At 44.0% G+C, this 20,436-nt stretch overlaps 8 protein-coding genes across 8 annotated transcripts; 3 read left to right on the plus strand and 5 right to left on the minus strand.

The window, feature by feature from the left end:
* Positions 1–653: 653 nt before the first annotated feature.
* On the plus strand, positions 654–3,097 carry FA14DRAFT_162122 (6PF2K-domain-containing protein). The gene has a single exon (XM_025499436.1). The coding sequence runs from the start codon at positions 754–756 to the stop codon at positions 3,037–3,039; it is 2,286 nt and encodes a 761-aa protein (XP_025353184.1). The 5' UTR covers positions 654–753; the 3' UTR covers positions 3,040–3,097.
* A 141-nt stretch (positions 3,098–3,238) lies between these two features.
* Positions 3,239–5,863, minus strand: FA14DRAFT_157579 (uncharacterized protein; the record flags this gene model as incomplete). The annotated part of the gene is made up of 1 exon (XM_025497902.1): positions 3,239–5,863. One exon carries the CDS (start codon positions 5,861–5,863, stop codon positions 3,239–3,241), a length of 2,625 nt encoding a protein of 874 aa, XP_025353185.1.
* Positions 5,864–6,695: 832 nt separating this feature from the next.
* Positions 6,696–7,956, minus strand: FA14DRAFT_162123 (carbon-nitrogen hydrolase). The gene is made up of 3 exons (XM_025499437.1): positions 7,809–7,956; positions 7,247–7,728; positions 6,696–7,163 (listed from the first exon to the last, which is right to left on the minus strand). The coding sequence occupies exons 1-3, from the start codon at positions 7,931–7,933 to the stop codon at positions 6,769–6,771; spliced, it is 1,002 nt and encodes a 333-aa protein (XP_025353186.1). The 5' UTR covers positions 7,934–7,956; the 3' UTR covers positions 6,696–6,768.
* A 477-nt stretch (positions 7,957–8,433) lies between these two features.
* On the minus strand, positions 8,434–10,461 carry FA14DRAFT_157581 (uncharacterized protein; the record flags this gene model as incomplete). The annotated part of the gene is made up of 1 exon (XM_025497903.1): positions 8,434–10,461. One exon carries the CDS (start codon positions 10,459–10,461, stop codon positions 8,434–8,436), a length of 2,028 nt encoding a protein of 675 aa, XP_025353187.1.
* A 1,227-nt stretch (positions 10,462–11,688) lies between these two features.
* Positions 11,689–13,100, plus strand: FA14DRAFT_79110 (uncharacterized protein). The gene has a single exon (XM_025502897.1). It carries the CDS (start codon positions 11,785–11,787, stop codon positions 13,036–13,038), a length of 1,254 nt encoding a protein of 417 aa, XP_025353188.1. The 5' UTR covers positions 11,689–11,784; the 3' UTR covers positions 13,039–13,100.
* Positions 13,101–13,163: 63 nt separating this feature from the next.
* FA14DRAFT_168833 (DNA-directed RNA polymerase i polypeptide 2) lies at positions 13,164–16,898 on the minus strand (the record flags this gene model as incomplete). The annotated part of the gene is made up of 2 exons (XM_025500168.1): positions 13,164–16,435; positions 16,472–16,898. The coding sequence occupies 2 exons, from the start codon at positions 16,896–16,898 to the stop codon at positions 13,164–13,166; spliced, it is 3,699 nt and encodes a 1,232-aa protein (XP_025353189.1).
* A 364-nt stretch (positions 16,899–17,262) lies between these two features.
* Positions 17,263–19,144, plus strand: FA14DRAFT_149636 (homoserine O-acetyltransferase; the record flags this gene model as incomplete). The annotated part of the gene is made up of 3 exons (XM_025497407.1): positions 17,263–18,609; positions 18,673–19,024; positions 19,070–19,144. The coding sequence occupies exons 1-3, from the start codon at positions 17,339–17,341 to the stop codon at positions 19,142–19,144; spliced, it is 1,698 nt and encodes a 565-aa protein (XP_025353190.1). The 5' UTR covers positions 17,263–17,338.
* A 78-nt stretch (positions 19,145–19,222) lies between these two features.
* FA14DRAFT_107451 (uncharacterized protein) lies at positions 19,223–20,194 on the minus strand (the record flags this gene model as incomplete). The annotated part of the gene is made up of 1 exon (XM_025495807.1): positions 19,223–20,194. A coding segment is annotated over one exon (972 nt), but the record flags the coding sequence as incomplete, so codon positions are not given.
* Positions 20,195–20,436: the final 242 nt, after the last annotated feature.

A 20,436-nucleotide genomic window follows, 5' to 3' on the forward strand; every position in this document is an offset into this window, starting at 1 on the left:
GCAACTTCATCTTTTCCATTTTTCTCAAATTTTCTTGGCCCACACACAAGCAGCACACCGACAATTCTAGCCAACCCTGCATACATTCAACCGCGCTGCGCTGCGCCTCAAAGGGGGGCTGGGATAGATAAGGCCGATGATCATTGAACATAAACCGCCGCCCTGTGCCGGGCGCCAACGTCGCGAAAGTTATCTTTAGCGCAAAGAGTATTGGAAAATGAGTAAACCGATCGATGATCCTCCTGTCTGATCTGGAGACAAAAAAGAATGTGCCTGAAAATTGAAACAAGGCGTTTTAACGGCGTTCCTTTAAGAAAAGCCACGATGAAGAGTTAAGATAATCATCAGGAAAGGACTGCGGATCAACTACATATATTCATCAATATTATTGATGAGGACTAGATTGACCGAGGGATAACCAACATGACTGACGGCATGAACTTTAAGCTGATTTGTCGAAGTACTTCCAATCATCACTCTTAACATATTGACTTTACAAGTGCATGATGTGAAGCTCATATAGAGGGCGCGGGGGGGCGGATGAAGTTGAGCCAATAGGCGGGTGGCCTAGGCGTCGGCGCAGCGCGTGTCTCCACAGCAGCTTCAAAAGTGGTGTGTGTGCATTGATAATTTTGCTTTCTATGACAGCATTCATCTCATTGTCAACCTCTCTCTGGTCCTCTGTCATCCGTGCACCTCATACGATCTCTTCATTCTAAAAGGAGGCTGTCTTGGGCCAACTTTTATCCAACCATGGCCGCTCCTTTGTATACGACCGAATCGGGTCAATTGTTCCATGCCGGTAAGATTTTGATCGCAACCGTTGGTTTACCTGCTCGTGGAAAGACGCATATGTCACATGCTCTTGAACGTTATTTACGTTGGCTAGGTGTAAAATGCGGTGTATACTCTTTGGGTGATTATAGAAGAAAGATCCTAGGTGGAGCAGATAAAGTGCCCCCGGATTATTTCAAACCTGGTCCAAAATCACCTGAAACAGAGGCATTACGAAAACATGTTCTGGACGAATTTGATAAGCAGGTAGTAGACTATTTCACAGTTCAGGGTGGACAAGTGGTGATCTATGATGCGAATAACGGTCTGTTAGCAAGACGGGCAGCAATTCGTGAAAAATATGGTGGAATGGGCATTCATGTGATGTTCATCGAAAGTATATGCACAGACGAAAACATTGTCAATGAGAATATCCGAAGAGTCAAGATCTCAAGTCCAGATTATCGTTCTTGGAATTCGGAAAAGGCCATCGCGGACTTCAAGCAGCGCATCAAGAATCATGAAGCGCATTACGAACCAATCGAGCAGCCTTCCTTCCCATACATCAAAGTGGTCAACGTTGGTCAGAAGATTCATGTGAACAATATTCAAGGATATCTCCAATCACGGGTCGTGTTTTTCTTGATGAACATCCACAATAGACAGCGTACAATTTACCTCGCTCGAGCAGGAGAAGCACTTATCGAGCATCTATACAAGGCCGATGCGGATTTGAGCAGTCTTGGATGGGAGTACGCAGAGGAGTTGGTGAATTGCGTTGACAAAGTACGCAGCGAACGTGCAGACGAAAGCATCGAGCGGGCCAAAGCTGGAATCCCAACTACTGATCAGAGCGAGCCAGGTCAAGGGCCCGGAGAAGAAGGCAGACCATTGGACGTTTGGGTGTCTGCCCGAAGGAGATCGTCGCATACTGCATTGCCGTTCGCAGATCGTGGCTATAGGGTGATTGAACGATCACAATTGAGCGAGCTGAATCCGGGTGTAATTGATGGTTTGAGTGAAGACGAGATCAAGGTACGATTCCCGGACGAATGGGATAAAAAGCGCAGAGAGCCTTACTCTCATCGTTTCCCTCGAGCTGAGAGCTATCACGATTTATCTGTTCGTCTTGAGCCAATCATTTTTGAGCTGGAACGTGCTACAGATGACGTCTTGATCATCGGACAATCTTCCGTATTGCGTTGTCTTATTGCTTACTTACAAGGCCGTAAACCGAACGAGATTCCAAACATTCAAGTTCACGAAGGTGAGCTGATCGAAATCAGTCCACAAGCATATGGAGTGAAGACGGATATCCACAAATTTTGGGATCCAGAACAGAAGCGTAAATCTCGTGATGAAGCTTATTTCCGTGGTAGAATGGTCGCTACAGCTCATTCGGATGCAGTGGATGAAAATGGACATGCAGATGAAACGTTGCCGGATCTACACAAGCTACCTCTTCACGCTTTAGAGGGACAATCAAATTTCCCACCAAAAGGAATTACAACGCAGCAATTCACAGATTTGGGAAGAAGAGATTCGCATGCCAGTGCTAGCAGCAGCAGCAGTACTGAAGGTGGAGATCAGTATGTGACAAAACAAAATCCCGGCGAAGATGCAACAACGAAGATGACGGATGCTACAGAGATCACTCCTTCTGCGTCATCTATCAAGAGATTTCATGAGATCTCATTAGAGCAATATGATAAATTGAGCAAGCCAGAGCAGGAAGCATATGATCAAGGTAAAGCAATTTTTGAAAGAGAGGAACAAGACAGTCTGCCGTACCGATGGGCACAAACGTTGGAGAGTGTCACATTGACGATGCCTTTGCCTGACAAGATACGTGCTCGTGATTTGGACGTTGTATTGAAGCGTTCTACATTCAAAGTGGCAATCAAGAAAGGTGCAATTCTTTTGGATGATGAACTGTTCAATTTGATTAAAGAAGACGATAGCACTTGGAGCGTAAGTGATGGTATCTTGGACGTTCATTTGGAAAAAGCGCAAAAAGATCAATGGTGGCCACACGTTTTGAAGGGAGCGCCAAAGATTGATACAACCAAGATTGTACCTGAGAATAGCAAATTAAGCGATTTAGATGCAGAAACAAGAGCAATGGTGGAAAAGATGATGTTTGATAATCGTCAAAAGCAAATGGGTTTGCCAACTTCTGATCAACAAAAACAACAAGAAGTTTTAGAAAAATTCAAATCTGCTCATCCAGAAATGGATTTTAGCAATGTAAAGACTACGTTTTAATAATCCGAAACAACACAGTATTAATCAATGATGAATGTATAATGCAAATTATAGCAAGCAGTGAGTGTGAAATGAGCGTTCCGAGATATGAGTGAATTGTTTCTAGAGAAAGAATGAATGTGGGGACAGATGCAGTGGTCGAATGAATGTGTGGAAGTGGTATATAGTCCTGTGAAAGGTGAAAGGGGTTGGGAGGGTTTCATCGCAGATTACCAGTGCTTCGCCTCTTTGCGATTGCACGATAACCGGCTCGAGCTGTAGGAGAATCTAGTAAAGTGTTTACATTTTCGTCTCCGATCATTCCGAATGAAGTGTTATGCTGATCCATGGTAATTTTGTTTTCGTTTTTCGAACTTGTGAAATTGTTTTTGGAAAGATTTGCAAGACTTGATTGTCTTACTTTGGGTTGAATGACTTTTGCGATCAATGTCTTGTTCTTTTGATTAAGATCTACAAGGCATGCCAAACCAACGCCTCCGGTTATTTGTGAAGCTGGTTTTGCTTTCTCATGGGTAGAGATAGATGACTTTGCCATCCTCAATGGCTCATCTGACGACGAAGAATTGCTCTCAGAGCGATTCTCTCCAAGTGGCGATCGACTTTTTTGATTGAACGGAACTGGTGACATTTTTGATCGATCGATTTGTGCTGAATGAGACTCGCTCATGGATCGTAATGATCTAGAAGAGCTTCTTGATTTTATCTCTTGAGTCAATGCAACAAAATCGCTAAACGGATCATCATCATCCACTTCTGTAGGTGAAGAAGGAATGACTTCTGTATATTGGACATCAGCACGTTCACGTCTCTGAACACTTCTTTGCAAAGCTCGCACTTGTTCGGATCCAGAAAGCTTTCCCGTTGCTGCTCTGATCTTGTGAATGTCTGATCTGACCGATTGACCAAGATTATGACAGCTTTTGGTAGCGGCTTTCTTTCGTAGCGTTGGAGCTTGAAGGTGTTCTTTTGATCCATGTGGTCGAATTGCTTTTGGACGTGATACACCACCTCTACGACTGGCTGTAGGTCTCCTGATCTGATCGCCATTGAGTTCCTTACTTTCTGTAGCTCGGCCTCTACTGTCTTCTGAAGCGGGAACAGATTGCTTTGGCTGTTCATTCTCGCTAGAGTCTGTTCGTGCAATGATCTTCCATCCACCTCGTCTAGGCACTGGTCTACTAATTGTCTGTACAGCAGCTTTGGGAGAGATACTTCTAGGCTCAAATTCAATACCATCCAAAACCAAAGGTTGCGGAGGCCGAGCACCTGTAGGCGAAGTGATCATCAAACTTGGCGTAAGACATCTGACTGGAACGGCTTCCTCGTCTTGTTCGATAGCGTTTCCCACCTCCTCGAAGGCATGTGGAATGTCAAAATCAGTTGAAGTTGCATTGGCGAAATCTTCTTGAGTGAACGATTCAATCGAAGAGCTTTCGGGAATGGCCGTACGTTGAATACCGCTGTTGCCAAACGTTCGTTCAGCAGATTGCATACGTTGAAGTGCAAATTCCAATGCGTCAACGCTACGCATCTTGCGTATTCGATTTGCGGTAGAGACATCATCGCTCTTGCTTGATATCAAATCAGGTCTACCAGCTTCAAAGTCGAGACAGCCAATGTTACGCATAGCAACTGCGTCATCTCTTGACACGAGCGGAGTCGCAACGGTGGAGAATAGATTCAAGGGAGTGTTGGCTTCTGTAGGAGTTACCACCGTTTCTTGCACCTCGCTCTCTTTCGATAGTTCTTCCACGTCTCCAAAGCTACTGACGCTATCACGGTTTTCCTTCTTTGTAGGAGATATGTATTGCGGCTCGACTGCTGGAGGTGATTGCACCTCTTTCGACTTCAAGTCATCACCAGCATCTTCACCGAAAGCCTGTCGCAAACTGACCCGTCTCGGTTCAGATCGCATAAAGACGCTATTGGATGAAACAAAATCAATCGTTGAGCTTGTGATCGATGCTGCTCGAACGCCAACTCCAGCAACCACACGTGCACCATCATAACTTTGTTGTCTCATCATTTGTTTCCTTCTTGGCGAAGGTGCATCGTTCATGCTCTTGGCTGATACCGATCTGCACTTATGCAATACTTTTCTCCCTCCCGTTTCTTTTCCACGATGATGTTTCATGCTGGCTTGCCATAGATCTTTGGTAGAAGATGCATGTCGGAGTGGTGGTCTCTCGAGAGGTGGTTCTGAGACAGGAGCCGGGGATACATCGCGCTCTTTCGGTGAAACTTGTTCATCAGCCTGCTCAATACCTTTGCCAGATCCGCCAAACCATAAAGACCATGCACTGGAGCGTCTTTGAAGGCTATGTATAGCTGGCTCGCTTTGTTTCTTCTTCAAAGCTGGTTCTTTCTTGTTCTGCTTTGATGGAATCCACGAAGATTGAAACCAAGAAGATGTAGCAGCGATTGCCTTTAGATTGTTGACATACTCTTCATCACCATCTTTTTGATCAGATGCTAGGGTATATGAAGAGGAAGTCGATGCGCTTGATTCTGCTGGCATACTACTTTCTTCGATCGGTATTGCGATCGTATGTGGCCTTTGAGCGCCTGCTTGTGATGCGGATGTTTCTGGTGGAGAAGGTGGGGTTTTCTTATGGACTGGTGTAAAGATTCGTGTTTCTTTGTATCCTGCTTGTTCTAGTAAGTTTTGCAAACTGTCAAATTGTCGCGATCCGCCTGGTTGTCGCTTTGGGATCTTGTCCGATTTGTTTCGTTTGCTATTGCTTAGCTTTGGGGTGTTAGTGGCGATCTGATGTGACGGCGATATGCCTTGCGGTTCTGATGGATGATGAAGGACGTTCGTCATGATTGCCGATATGAGTGTGACAAAAGAGCGTCCTAAGTTGTCCCGATAACGATATTCTGTAAAAGTTTCAATACATCATGCAGATATACGGAGCTTTTCCAATAACTCGACAGCTGCAGACTGATGGAAGTTGTCTACTTGTTGAAACTGCTTTGCTATGATGAGGCTGGCTTGTTTGTAGATCAAACGCGATACGCCAAGTGATAACGGGACGTAATAAGTTGAAAGTCAGAGAGAAGGTGAAATGAATTGACTCCTATCGGCTCCTGAATAAAATTAATTGCACTCAATATTCAAGCGTGTGTGAGTGTGTGAGGGGTTGAATTCATCACAGTTCAATCGGAGGATTAAATGGCCGAGAATTAAATGACGATTGTTCTTTGCATGTAAGTTTGGATGGTTGATTGGATAAAAAGATAGAGAGGATTAACAACAGTATGCATACAACCACCCACCATGCAAATAGCATGCCCTGAAATGCAAGCAGCACACGATTTTAAAGTCAACCAACAAACAGGTTATACGCGTCACACATAGTCAGTCAAGCCATAAATAATTAAAGAATGCAAAAATATGCATACGCTAAAAGAATCAAAGATGATCAATCACTTCTTTAAACATAAAAACACAAATGAAGAAAAAAAGAATAGAAAGAAGACTTACCCAAGATCTAAGCTTTATAACTAGACCGATTCAAACTTAGCTTGAAATTGAATCTATCTCTATTAGTTACCAATTGAATGGATCTCTGTTATATGCAAAACCTTAAATTTCACCTTTAAACAAATACAAAAACGCGTTACTTGGCGGAGATTTCTCAGGCGCGTTCCTTCACGTGGACGTCAGACATTCATGAGCATACTGGCATATTCTTACAATTAGGAGGAAAGCATCATCATCTATCTTTACATTTCAATCACCATCATTCCCTCTTCTCTACCCATGTACCCCTGAACGCAAGGTCTTGATCCAGGAGTGAATTGCATGCCAACTGAAGTCCCGGCAAATACAGTACCTGCTTCTGTACCAACCCGATTGCATGCAATGAATTTTAATCGTCTTTGAGGCTGTCCGTCTTGGTCTTTGAAAAGTGGTAATAGTCTTTGCGCTAAATAAGACATATGTTGAAGTTGGGCATATTGCAATTGTTCTTCTTTGCTTTTTTGATCTTCACCCTCATCTTCACTCTCCTCCTGATCGGACGCTAGCCATGCAATGTTCATCAGGAGTGTATCAACTTCTTCTTTTTGACAAAATCGTGCCAGCTCAAATGCATCAAAAGGGGCTTGAAAATCGTACGCTGATGAAGGTGTGATGAATAAGTGATCCAGGTCAGCTATTAACAATTTTATCTCTTCAACCTGTCATCGCCTATTAACTCACGATTAATGTCCATACAGATAGCCACACAAACATTGCCGAGTAGAGGTACGTCTTTTATACATTCGAACCCTGGTCCTTCGGTTGCCCAAACTTTATCATTGGTATAATTAAAGTGTTTTCGGAACGTATGAATGATCTTGCCGGTTCTATCGACGAACATAGAAGCATTGAATGCTGCTGGCTCTGGCCACCTCTCTGGTAGAATGTCCTGCTGTCTTGCGTCAAATGGTTTCGTGATTTGATATGTAACTTGATCCGATGATTGAGTTTTCTGAAATGCAGATCCTATACATGGAAAACCTATTGAAACATAGCAATTCAATCGACTTGCCAGAATTACTGCCAAAGCAAGGGAAGGTGAATGCTGCTCTCCCTTACTAGGATCTTCTAGGAATGGTGCGATATCTTCCTTTTTATCAAAGATGTATCCTGACAATGCCATCTCTGGCAACATGATCAAGTCAACATCTCCGCGTTTCAAGCTGTACGAAGTGAACATAGCATCAGCAACTTGCGTATGATCTTCACCCTGTACTACCTCTATACCGTCCATAACACTTACCCTTTCGTCAATTCTAGAATTCTGTCTCTATTCCGCTCTACCATTCCATGCTTACAATCGATCTGAACGCAAGCGATCCTGAGAGGCGCCTCCTTCTGACCGTTACCGCCCACTTCCGTCGTCATCCTGATCTTCCCGACTGGACATGAGATGGACGATGTAAGCCAAGATTTGACATTGTATAACTCTGCATTATAAATTCATCTTAAGCTTATGATCTCTGCGCTTGTAAGTGGAGAGCATATATCATCACACACACAACAACATTGGAGCTCGAATAAACGATTAGATTTCATTTGAAATGGACATCAAGTCACATCAAACAGAAAAAAAATGAAAAAATTGTCAATGCCCCTAAAGGCAGGCAAGATGATGTTTAGGTAGCCACAAAAGATTATGAGTCCAAAATTTATGAACGATTTGGTTTTGATCCGGCTTCGATCTACGAAGAAAAGGATCGAAAAGTGCTAGAAGGGGAAAAAGGAAAGAAAGTGATGAGAGAGAAAAAGAGAAGAAAGACTCTTGGGAGGTTTGATCAAATGATCGAACGCTCGGATATGATGATATATAATACACCCTTGACAAATTTGATAAAAACATTTCTTTAAGTTCCTTTACTCATCCTTCAAGGCGGCGAAGGAAAATTGACACTGAAGCCACGATCTTCTTCTTGCAATTGTATGCTTAGCTTCCACGCTTCACGTTGTTCGGCCGTAGGATGCGCAATTCCTGGCACATCATCTTCATTTGAGCTTTCGAATCGTAGCCTAGAAGAGGAAAGAGTAGGTATTCTACTTTCTTGGTCTAGGTTCGGACTGGACTCGTGAAGGCTCATGGGTGAAGGATGTACGCTTTCCGGAACATCTGCTCTGCTAGAATGTTTTGGTGTTTGTAAAATTTCTTCATCTCCACTTAACTTCTCTTGTAATTGTTCATGGTTAATCGTCTTTCCAGATCCAACCGAAGAATGAGATTGGACTGGTGGAGCACTTTGCAGAAGCGTCTTTGTCGATAACAGTTGCGAAGAACTTTCGCCTACCTGTTCAAACGGAGAAACTTGTTTGTCATCAGCGAAAGGTCCATGTTCATCAGAAACAATTGCTTGAGGTGATTGTACCGTTTCAACTTGATCTGGTGAGATTGAAATACGAGGAACAGGTTTGCGTCGAATACTGTTCTTTGAGTTGTTTCGGGTCAAATCACGAGTGCTGTCTTTACGTCCAACAGTCACTGTTGCGTTACTTGTCACCGATCCATTTCGACTGAGATCATGCATCACTGTAGATGTTTGCGAAGATCTTCTGTCATCTTCAGCTCTTTTGGCACCTGCTGCAAAAACCAAAGGTCGTCCACTTGCATCTTGTCCAAATGATGGCGCAGGCGATCTTACCTCTCTTAGGTAGGGAGGTAATGTAGAGGCAGCAGTTGAAACAGATTCAGTACGTGTACTTGGCAGTGAAGTATCCATTGGCTCATCACGGCTTTGATTCATGCTAATACGAACAATATCTTGCATGTGATCGGACGAAATTGGACGAGCATCTGTATCGGTAGCCAAATCGACCCAGTGTTCACCGTTTGCCTGCATTCTTGGTTCGTGTGTGCAACCTTCTCTGGCTTCTACCATTTCATTGCGGATATCTGCATTGTGTTGTGTAAGTCCAGCAGAATGAATAACATTCGTTGGCTGACTGATATTACGAACATGCGTTTGGCTACGTTTGCTGGAGCCTCTGTTGAGCAATGTGATAGCCTTCTCGGACCAGCCTTGACGACGTTCAGCAGATTCGTTCATATTGCGTTTACGGCAACAGTAAAAGAATGCAATCACTCCAATGATCGCCAAGATGGGGACAAGAACACCAGCGGCAATCTTTCCTCCATTGCTGCTACCTTGATTACCTTGACTACCTTGGTCTGTGTTAGCCTGAGATTGCTGCTGTGAGTCGTTCGAGGCTGGACTTGTGGCTGCGACGGAGCTTGAAGCAGGTAGCGTTGTGGATGATGAATTTTGTGGTGCGCTTGTGTTAGCTGCTGTGTTGGTAGCAGATGTGTTTGTACTTTGATTTGTCTGCGAAGTGCTTGGTGCAGTACTGGTGGAATCAGGTAAGTCTGTGGATTGGTATGATGTTGTACCTAAGCACGTCGTACTGTCCCCAGTCACTACATTGAAGGGATCACTCATTACAGTGATTCCTGTATTAAGAATCGTAACTGCAAGCTGATACGTTCCAGGAGCCAAAGCAACAGTTGTCCATGTCCATGATTGAACGCTCAATGGAATGTTAGATCCACCTGCGATTCGTACTGCCATTCTACGGGCTTGTAAGCGTTGCATCTTGCTTGCAGATCGACGTTTGATGGTTCGTTTGTGTTCTGTAAGTTGAAATCCTTCAATGTTACGTTTGTTGAATCCTGAATCGTCACTGTCGTCATTATTGCCAGCCTCTACGACAGCAATGGAAATAGCGTGAGTCATTTCATCATAAGCTGATCCTGTCCAAACCCATTGTACCGTTGCTGATCCACAAGTGACGACAGTGTTTTGTACTTGGACCAAAAGACGGCCATTACCAATAGCTTGTGTATAGACCAAGGTACAGAAGGCAAGGCAGGCAAAGATTGCGATACGAATGATGGATGAAGACATCATCTTTGCGTGATGGATGTCGGGAGATGATGATGGGAATTGAGGAGATGCTGTGTTTAAGAATTGATCAAGGGGGCGTTTCACAGGATGTACCGCTGATTAATTTTCTGTCGGTACCGTCCTGCAGCACGTTGGTCGCGGCGTTTATGTGGCCGTAAAGATGTCGTCGAGACAGTGATAGAATGAAGGAGATGTGTTGTAAATGTACGGGATTCGATTACCTTCAAGGCAGTCAAATTACGTTTGCTGAGCTAGAAAAAGAGACCTCCGATCTAGGAGGAAAGTCTAACTCGTGATGAAGGAACGGAAGTTAAAAAGCCGATGAGCGTGCTTTTGTTTAAATGACAAAAAGTTATTCTCGTTACTCCAAATTGCGGAGAAAAGAGTGCCTTTTTTGTCGTTGCTTGAAAGAAAGGGAGACGGAATCAAAAGAGAGAATGATGACAATGAGAATTAGAAGTGGATTTGTCTCATTAGGATACGTGCCTTAGTAAAACTTGGCAAGAAGCCGAAATGAGAGAGTGTTGTACTTTGTCGACACGTAAAAAGAAGCACTTGAACAGTCTGTTTGCCGCATTAAAGCGGTAAACTTTTGTTGCTTCTTTTGTTGTGTCCCTATTTTATTCGTGTAATGCAGGAGACACGCACACACACACACACGGAATCCCAGTGCAGGAACAATGCACACCAAATGCTGCCGTACATTCCGAATTCCTCACTTAATCCGCTAGAACAGGTTAATGATGCAATCAATCATTTAATACAACTAAAGAAGCGCGCTTTGTATTCGGCATGTTCAGTAAAAGTGTATTAAGTCTATTAATAACTTTCTTTATTACCACGCGCGAGCCTCTTCAGCGCCTTTGCAACTCTGGGCGTAGTGTGTGCTTATGTCCCCATTGCCTTTGTTTTCTCTTTTCTCTTCAGGGCTGAATCGAACGGCACCTCGTTAAATTTCGTGGCTGGCGTGCACTATGAGACATATGCAATGCACGGAGGGAGGAAAGCCTGTTTTCACTTTTAGTCCCCTAAAATTATATTGTGCAGGGCGAGTTGATTGCATTGAATGATCTTGTTGATGACTAAGCATTTCCTCTTTGCGTGTATGCAAAAAAAAAAGTTGAACGCCCGGCATTTATCGAACGTACTCCGATCATAACCGGCTACTTCCAAAAGCTTCCTATCATCAAATCCATCATTGACGATTGCAAACACATCGTTTGTTGTTCAGACTCTTTCGATCTCTCTCTCTCTTTTGTTCCTATAGCAAATGACATTCACGCAAAAACTATCTGGGAACGGAAGGGGATCAGGGCAATTACCACGATGAAGGATTGGCGTAAATCACCGGAGCCTGGCAGTATGATGGGAGCAGGTGGAAGTGGCTCAAATGATCAATCGTACATGCTAGGTATGAGTTCAGAATCTAGTATGACCGCTTCTGACCACCAATCACCATCATCTTCGTCATTCATGCATAAAGAACAAGAAGAATTCCAACCTCCACACAATGACGACAACTCAAAGCAAGATGATACATCACGGCCGCGATCAAAGATGGATGTATCCTTGGCAGAAATGGCAAGAAGGGTAATCATGCAAAAGATCCACCTTTTTGAAAGCTTTGGCGAAGCACCATATCCGATCGTTAAATCCGTTCTACAGCAATGCTCAGCATCAAAATTATGGAGTCTAGAAGAAGAATCACCAGAGTATATCAAACATACATCAGAAATATGGAAAAAGCATTGTTTGCGAGATTTCAAAGATATCCAGCAATTATACACTTCCAATTCGGCAAATGTGTACAAATTGGCCGATTTCACTTCTTGGAGAGAATTATATCATTCAAAAGTTGTACAAAAGTTCGAAGCAGTGGAAGCGGCAAAACAACGAATGAAAGAAAGATTTGCAGCTTTGAAAGCGGACAAAGAAGCAGGTCAAGTACGTATCGTAGCAGAAACTCCTGCCATCCGATCTCGAAACAATATCTCTTCTGTCAAACCACTGGGCATGCAATCGACACAAGGTCAGAAAATGTTACATAAAGCACGCACACAAGCGAACACGATCGCTCGTTCAATTCAACCTTCAATTCGAAGAGGCTCAGCAGGTTCCAAAGTACGGTTGATGCCATCTGCTGAGATTGGCCAGAGTGCTGCTTCGAAATCGGTTGCAGGTACTGCGCCTTCACCGGCAAAGACTTCATCTGCAAATCAAGCCAACAGTCCAAAATCTCCTCTTTCTCCTTCATTTGCTGGCAAAGAACCGCCTGGCTTTGAGCGAAAAGCAACATTCAACGAAGCTGAAAAGTTGGAGCGTGAAGCTGTTGAACAATTTTCAAAAGCATTAATGCAGCATTGCGGTTTGAAAAGGAGTTCCAAAGATGTCGAGGATGCACCCGATAACAAAGTACGAAAAGTCAATTCGAATGGGGATGGCACTAGATCAGCGCCGTATGACATAGACTCTCCCCCTCCGACACATTCTCGAATGACAAGTTCACCTAGCCAACGCCCTGGAAGTGGCATCAATGTACGGACCCGACAAGTTCATACGACAAGATATCCCTCGAACTGAACGTTAAGCTTTCATGCTTTTTGCTTTTGCTCGTTGTATTCTATTGTATCATCACACATGCATTTCGTAATCTAGATTGTATTTTTTCAAGACAAAATGAAGTAAAGTATATTTGTACAAATGTTTTATGATTCGATCGTGAAACGCATCTTGAGACCCATTCCGGCCAATTCAGCACACAAATATTTGAGCACATACGGAACAGCAACGATGTCCAAATCTCCTGCTCCTTGGTGTAGTAGAGATGATTTCGGCAGCTTGACTGCATCTTGTAGCTTTCCATTCGAGGCACCTCTGTCAGGCTCCTCCTCTGCACGATTATTACGGCAAACCAAGCAATGCTCTCCATTAGGACCCAAAGCACCAGTAGAACGAGAATGAATGTCAATCGTTTGAATTCCGTGCAAGTTTGCATCTTGATCGTATCCCAACGAAATCAATGAACCGCACGTTCGACAAACATACGATGTGCTATAATCACTGCAATTCATCAATCTATCTTGCAATAACATCGCCGTTCCATGAGCCAACAAGGCATCTCTTTCCATTTCTCCAAATCGAATACCACCAGCACGTTTTCTTCCTTTTACAGGTTGACGAGTGAGTGAATTGACAGGACCAGTGGTACGAACTTGGAATTTATCGTTGACCATATGTCTCAATCTTTGGTAGTATACCACGCCCAAATAGATATCAGCACGAAGTTCTTGTCCAGTGATACCAGAGTACATTGGCTCATGACCAACGTGATTATATCCTGCCGCACGTAATTGTTCACCAAAGTACGCAACAGGCGTATCATCTTCTGAGAATGTGAACGGGGTTGCATCTTGTGCAATTCCGTGCATTGCACCCGCTTTACCCGCCATACTTTCGATTAACATTCCGATCGTCATACGTGAAGGGAAAGCGTGAGGATTGATAATCACATCACAAGTCATTCCACTTTCACTGAATGGCATATCGATCATTGGCCATTTTTGACTGCAAACACCTTTTTGTCCGTGTCTACTGGAAAATTTGTCACCAATCACCGGTGAACGTGGGATACGATATGTGATTTGAAGTTTGGTTGCCATTCCTCCGTCTGATCCATCACTTCCAATAATACGAACGGTGTCAATGTAAGCGATTTCATCCGTCTTGTATTTCTTGAACGTGGTTCGTGCAGTATTTTCGTCGTAAATGGCACAAATCGGACTTCCTGCGGTGACCCGGTCACCTACAAATGGAAGACCATCCAAGTCAAGTTTGCTACGATTGGGTGCGGATGAAGGAACATCTGGTCCGAATCCAAAGTGCAATGAGATACTACGCGAAGATCTTCCTTTGCTACCGGCCATATCTGTCAGGTCGATAATCTCGCTCTTGTAGACCGTACCATATCCGAATCCTCTTTCGTGTGCGCTCTTGTTCAAGATCATTGCGTCTTCCATATCGTAACCAGTATAACTGATTACAGCAACGATTGCATTTGTACCACTTGGAGCATCATCAAAGTTATACCTGTCATGCATGGCAGGACGAACAACGGGCGTTTGAGGAGTTTGAATGCGGTAAAGTTTGTTGTCCGTACGATGATTGATCGCAGTTGAAGGAGTGGCCATACTTTGTTTTAACATTTGGCATTGGTACATATTACGTGGCGATTGATTGAAATCCGAGAAAGGTGTCATATTTGCCAACAAACTCAAAACGTGCGTTGGAGCATATTCAACGTGGCTTGATTGTCCAACTTCAATTTCATCAGGTTGACAAGCAATATCCAAGTAGACTTGTTCGAACGATCCGACGTTGTCCTGCAAACCGTTATGCAACAATTTGACGGGTCTCATCATTCTACTTCTTCCGGCAAAGAGGTATAATCCTGGAAATTGTCCTGCTTTACTGGTAGGCACGAAACCGATTTCAAGATCAATTGGTACCCGGTTCTTTTGCTCCGTCTTCCAAATACGCAAAGCCATTGCCATTTGATGAGCTAGAGTTGGAGCTGCATATCCAATAATTCGTCCATCAAGCTGTACGACCACATGTTTACGCGAATGAATGCTTGACGAAAATGGCGCAATCATTCCCATATCAGCTAGTAAGGTTGGAATGGCAGAAACATCGATTGTACGGGTGATCAATCGACATGTATGTGTCAAGTGATTCAACAAACCGCATGGCGATCCATCAGGTGTGTGCACAGGGCAAAGGAATCCCCACGCTTCAGGTAAAAGCTTACGAACGGATGTCGTTTTAAGCTCGGCAAAGAAAGCACCACGATGGATACTTCTGAAATGCGCAATATAACGAGCAAAGTTTAACTTTTCAGCAACGATTGTGAAACCACTTGTTTGTTGCAAATCTAGACCGGAAGGCGAAGAGAGATTACCGGTTGCCAAAAAGCTGGCTAAACGTGCACCGATGTTTGGTGTCACACGACCGACAACCTTGGACACCCAACCGTTATTGTAAAAGTCGACCGATTTGGGGTTCAATCGCATTTGACGCACCATTTCAGTTCTAATTTGTGTCAAGTATTCATCCAAGCGTTCTTTGATGATTTGGCCATATAGCGTACCTGGCAACAGAACTTCGTGATGTTGAGGTGAATCCGGATTATCGACGCATGATTCACCAGCAACGAGGGAATATAGTTTGCGCATCATGAACACTAAAAGATCAAATTTGTCACGAGCGGAATCAAGGTGGATCAAGATATTGCGTCGAATCAATTCAGCACCAACTTGTAGATCTGAGTAGTCTTCCGGCAGATTCATTGCGACACGGAACTTGGCACCCAAATACTCCAAGCATTGATCTCCTGTCCATAGATTGTAGCTCTTGAATCCACGCAAGAGCAGTTCGACACGATCAGTCAAGAAAGTGTTGTCAACATCATTCTGTACAAGGGCTGTGAAGATTTCCTTGTCTGTGGCATTGATCAACGCTTTCAGAACCATCACCATCGGGATCATGTATTCTTGCTTTCGCATACTGAATCGAAGGGTGACGCCTCCATTGTCGAGGTAATGAATCGTATTTGTGATACCAATAAGTTCATCAGGATGAACGCAACGGATTGCACAACCTAGGCGGGTATAAGAGGGACCACGCTTGGCAAACGAAGGTCTGTCGATGGCCACAACATGATTAGCACGCGGTAAAATGAGGAAACGGATCAATCGCTCATTTCCGTTGATGATAAAGTAGCCACCTAGCTCATTTGCTTCTTCACGATGATCAACCAATTGTCTGCTGGTCATTCCACGAATGTTACACCGATTCGACTTGACCATAATTGGCACCATACCCATATCTCTTTCTTCGTATTGTTTAGGCTGATCGTTGAGTCTCCACGATATCCTTGCTGTCATGCGTGCTTTGTATGTCATCAGCCTTTCACGACATTCTGTCGGATAGATACGACTTTGCAATGCCGATCTACCCTTCTCTGAAGATGTTGGCTTGGATAGCGTGACAGATTCCATGTTGAATTGAAGGCGGTTTCCAAACTTTCCTTGTGCAATGTCTTCTGGTGTAGCATCAAAGATAACCCGAGGTTGTATGTTTCGCATGCTCTTCTCTAGCAAACCCACTCCTTCTCCCAATGCAGCTTTGCTAGCCATAGATGATCCATCTTGATTTGGAGAAGCGACTGTTGGATCGGCTGCCCAAAGTGCATTGAATGATTCGATATGAGGAGCTACGAGAGCTTGTAAATCGGGATGTTCGAATTCTGTCTCGCTTGGATTCTCGAATCTGTTTTGTGTTCTGAGAGTGTGAAATGTATAGGGCTTCTTCCAATCATCTGCTGAGGATAACATCATGTCGGACGATCTATCTTTCTTGATTGATTTGTCCAGCGGTGTCATTTCTGCATGAACCGTTCTTGGTGTGGATGGGCCTACCTCATCCGAGGTCACAGAGGAAGATGATGAGCTAGGCGAAGACATCCTGTCAATTCTCCGCCTGTAGGGTTGTTTGAATAGGATATGATGAGGAGGAAGCCAGAATTCAGCTTGGCCCACCTTTCTTCCATTTGATTACTGCTAAAGAGGAAAAATTAAAAATTTGGTCACACGTGCTGGCTGCATTTAACTTTTGTTGCCCATAGCTAGCGCGTATTTAGTCGGAAGAAGCAGACGGTATGGCGCAATTCCGAAACACCACTAAAGGATGGCTTTTTATTTTTGACTCAGTGCATTCTTAGTTGTTGAAAAAGCTTGTATACTTTCGCACATTTCCAATACTATCAACTACTTTTTGACCTTCATCTTTAAAAGCAAATCTTCATGATCTATCTATAGTCATCATGACGCTTGCCAATCATTCAAATGGCGATAATTCTACCGCTTCGACAAGCAGTACACCATATCCTATACCCGGTCCAACTTCACCACAATCTTCTCTAATTTCTTCTGGCTTGCAATATTTAAGCTTTCCAACATTTACACTCGAGTCCGGTATTATTTTACACAACATTCCTCTAGCATACAAAACCTGGGGAAAACTCGATCCTGAAAAGAAGAATAATGCGCTTGTCGTGTGTCATGCTCTAACAGGTAGTGCAGATGTTGAGGATTGGTGGGGTCCACTTCTGGGACCCGGAAAGTTGTTTGATCCCACTCGATTTTTCATCGTTTGCAGCAACGTACTGGGATCGCCATACGGTTCGGCTGGACCATGCACAAAGGTAGAAGGACACACAGCAGAATCATCTCCCGAATGGAACGGAGAAGGATGGTGGGGACCAGAGTTTCCTGCTACAACGGTTCGCGATGATGTACGTATCACAAAGCAGTTGCTTGATTACTTGGGTGTTGAACAGATAGCAGCTGTCGTTGGAGGATCGATGGGTGGTATGTCAGTGTTGGAATGGCCGCTACTGTTCCCAGTTCGTTTTCCAGATGGTACACCAAGTAAAGCAGACGAACAAGCTCCAAGCTCTCCAAAAGAATCGTATATCCGAGCTTTGGTTCCGCTTGCTACAGCTGCAAGACATAGTGCATGGTGCATTTCTTGGGCAGAAGCACAACGTCAGTCAATTTACAGCGATCCCTTGTTCGATCATGGGTATTATCACCCTTCGCAAACTCCTCGTTCAGGTCTGGCAGCAGCACGAATGGCCGCTTTACTAACATACAGAAGTAGAGAAAGCTTTGAGAGCCGGTTTGGAAGACGGATTGGTGGACCAAGTAAAGGAGGAGGTGTTGGCTTTCAGAATGTAGGTAGACCGAGTGCAGATCGTAGATCCAGCCTTGCACAACAAGCTGCTATGATGCACAATGAAGGCAATCAGAGCCCTCGAGTGCAGGGACAACAAGCTGGCGCTTCGATGACTTCTCTCACAGAGGCAGCACTACCGCCTGCTGCTGTGAATGTGAACACGACTTCCTTCTCGAATGCAACGAGCAATGGAAATGGACAGGCAGCAGGATTGCAAACAAAGCCATTCAGTGCACAATCCTACTTACGCTACCAAGGAGATAAATTCGTCAAAAGATTCGATGCAAATTGTTACATTCACTTGACACGAAAGATGGACACACATGATGTAGCTCGAGGAAGAGCTCATTGGGGCTTGTCTGGAACGGCAGGCACGGAACCCCTCACAGCCAAACCGATCGAAATGGCTGATTTAGCAAGAGAACGCGATCCAGCAGATCAAGCTGAAGAGGTTACAGTGGGAGAACAAAGATTACCAAGAGAAGGCGAGGAAGATGATGAAGCATTGCAAAGAGTATTATCACTTTTATCGGTAAAGACGTACAGACAAGGAGCTTTAGCTCCTCCGGTTCTGGTAGTTTCTGTCGAATCCGATGGTCTCTTTGCACCTCCCGAGCAAGAATTATTGCATCAATTCATTCAAGGTAGTGAAATTGTCACTATTCGATCACCTGACGGTCACGATGGATTCTTGCTGGAGTTTGTACAGATTAACGATCATGTGGGACGCTTTTTGCGGAATGCCATTCCTGACGTCTACGAAGGAAATGGAGTGGGATATGAAGAATGGAAAGATTGGGCGGGAACAGAGTCAGAGAGCATCAAGACAGGCGGAGAACGTGTTGTGAAGGAATCAATGTCTGGAGAAGTGGAAGATTTGACGAGATGGTAAAATGTGTCAGACGATGAATATTATAGATGAATTGCATTTCCTGGTGTGATTACAGTTTTATGGAGGTATATTAACACGCATTGGGTGTAATCGTAGTCTGCCGAAACCTAATTTTGCAGTTTCCCGTTCTATGCCATCTGGTGGAGCAGTAGAGGGTAACTTTTCGGCAGCAACAGAGATTTCCACTTCGAATAAGCCTTCTCCGTATTCTTCTAGCCATTCGACTTCTGCTGGATCATCTGCTGCTTTGATCCGAATTGGCAATAGAGGACCTTCAGGCGTAGCAAGGTATAATTCGACGAATGAATCAGGCAGGGCTGTCCTGCCTTCAGTCTTTGGAGGTGGTCGAGTATCTACGATTGTGCTGGCGATTTGTGAAAAACCTTGCTGAGCAATCTGTTTGGAAGATAAGATTAGCTGAAGAGATGCCAGCCTTGATGGGAAATTTTCTGGATAATAGAGAAGCGTTAAAGCTGAAAGTCCTCGGGTCAGGTTTGGATGAGGGGGAGAAGGAGTTGGCACTCTCCACCAACGAGGCGTTATATCCTCACACCAGAATGGAAACGTGCCTCTTTGAATGTCTTTTAGTAGTGTGGGGAAAGTGACGTTCCATCGAATCTCTTTCCCACTAAGAGCCCGCCTTCCGCCTTGCTGAGAGTTGTTGTAGCGTACCAAAGGTGATGGTTTTACTCCGTCTTGAGGAATTGTTTGCTTTTCTGCATTTTCTTTCTCTTCTTCCTTCAATGCTGTTGCCCTCTCTTCTTCAATTTGACCGCTTACCTTATTGATTGTTTCCACTCTGGCATCTTGTTTTCCTCCACGTAAACACCAATCTATCCAGCCAACCTTTCTATCCCACCACCAATGCTTACTTCGCCTCTGTTTCCATTCCTGTAAAGTTTCAATTCCGTTTGAATGTTCTTTTAATGGCTTTTCCAAAAATTCAATAAGCTCAATATATACACCATCTGTGAGAACAATAAGAGCATTTTGTGTTAATCCATCAGCATGAATACCTCCACGTTCACAACTGAAACCTAATTGTCTGTATTGTTCAACTGCTTCTCCTAGCTTTCCTGGTGATACCAAATGAACGATATGATCCAACTCTGGTGGTTCTGCATATGCGATCGATGGTACGCTATCGCTGGTCATGTTTTGCAATATGATGACGGGAAATGTGTTACTTTTTTATGCTTAATTTCGAGTTTTAATCTTCCAAACGTGTATGACTAGACTGCATACACGCAACATTGGCACGCGTACGCTAGAGTAAAAGCAAAAAGATCACA

This window comes from Meira miltonrushii, assembly GCF_003144205.1.
Source record: "Meira miltonrushii strain MCA 3882 unplaced genomic scaffold FA14scaffold_4, whole genome shotgun sequence".
In the NCBI taxonomy this organism is placed as follows: domain Eukaryota; kingdom Fungi; phylum Basidiomycota; class Exobasidiomycetes; order Exobasidiales; family Brachybasidiaceae; genus Meira; species Meira miltonrushii.

Bases quoted from the DNA above. Each gene is read 5' to 3' on its own strand.
- FA14DRAFT_162122 (XM_025499436.1), top strand. From the start codon at position 754: ATGGCCGCTCCTTTGTATACGACCGAATCGGGTCAATTGTTCCATGCC.
- FA14DRAFT_162123 (XM_025499437.1), bottom strand. From the start codon at position 7,933: ATGACGACGGAAGTGGGCGGTAACGGTCAGAAGGAGGCGCCTCTCAGG. The intron at 7,729-7,808 runs GTAAGTGTTATG...CACTTCGTACAG, and splicing joins ATTCTAGAATTGACGAAAGG to CTTGAAACGCGGAGATGTTG. The intron at 7,164-7,246 runs GTGAGTTAATAG...CACCTTCATCAG, and splicing joins TATCTGTATGGACATTAATC to CGTACGATTTTCAAGCCCCT.
- FA14DRAFT_79110 (XM_025502897.1), top strand. From the start codon at position 11,785: ATGAAGGATTGGCGTAAATCACCGGAGCCTGGCAGTATGATGGGAGCA.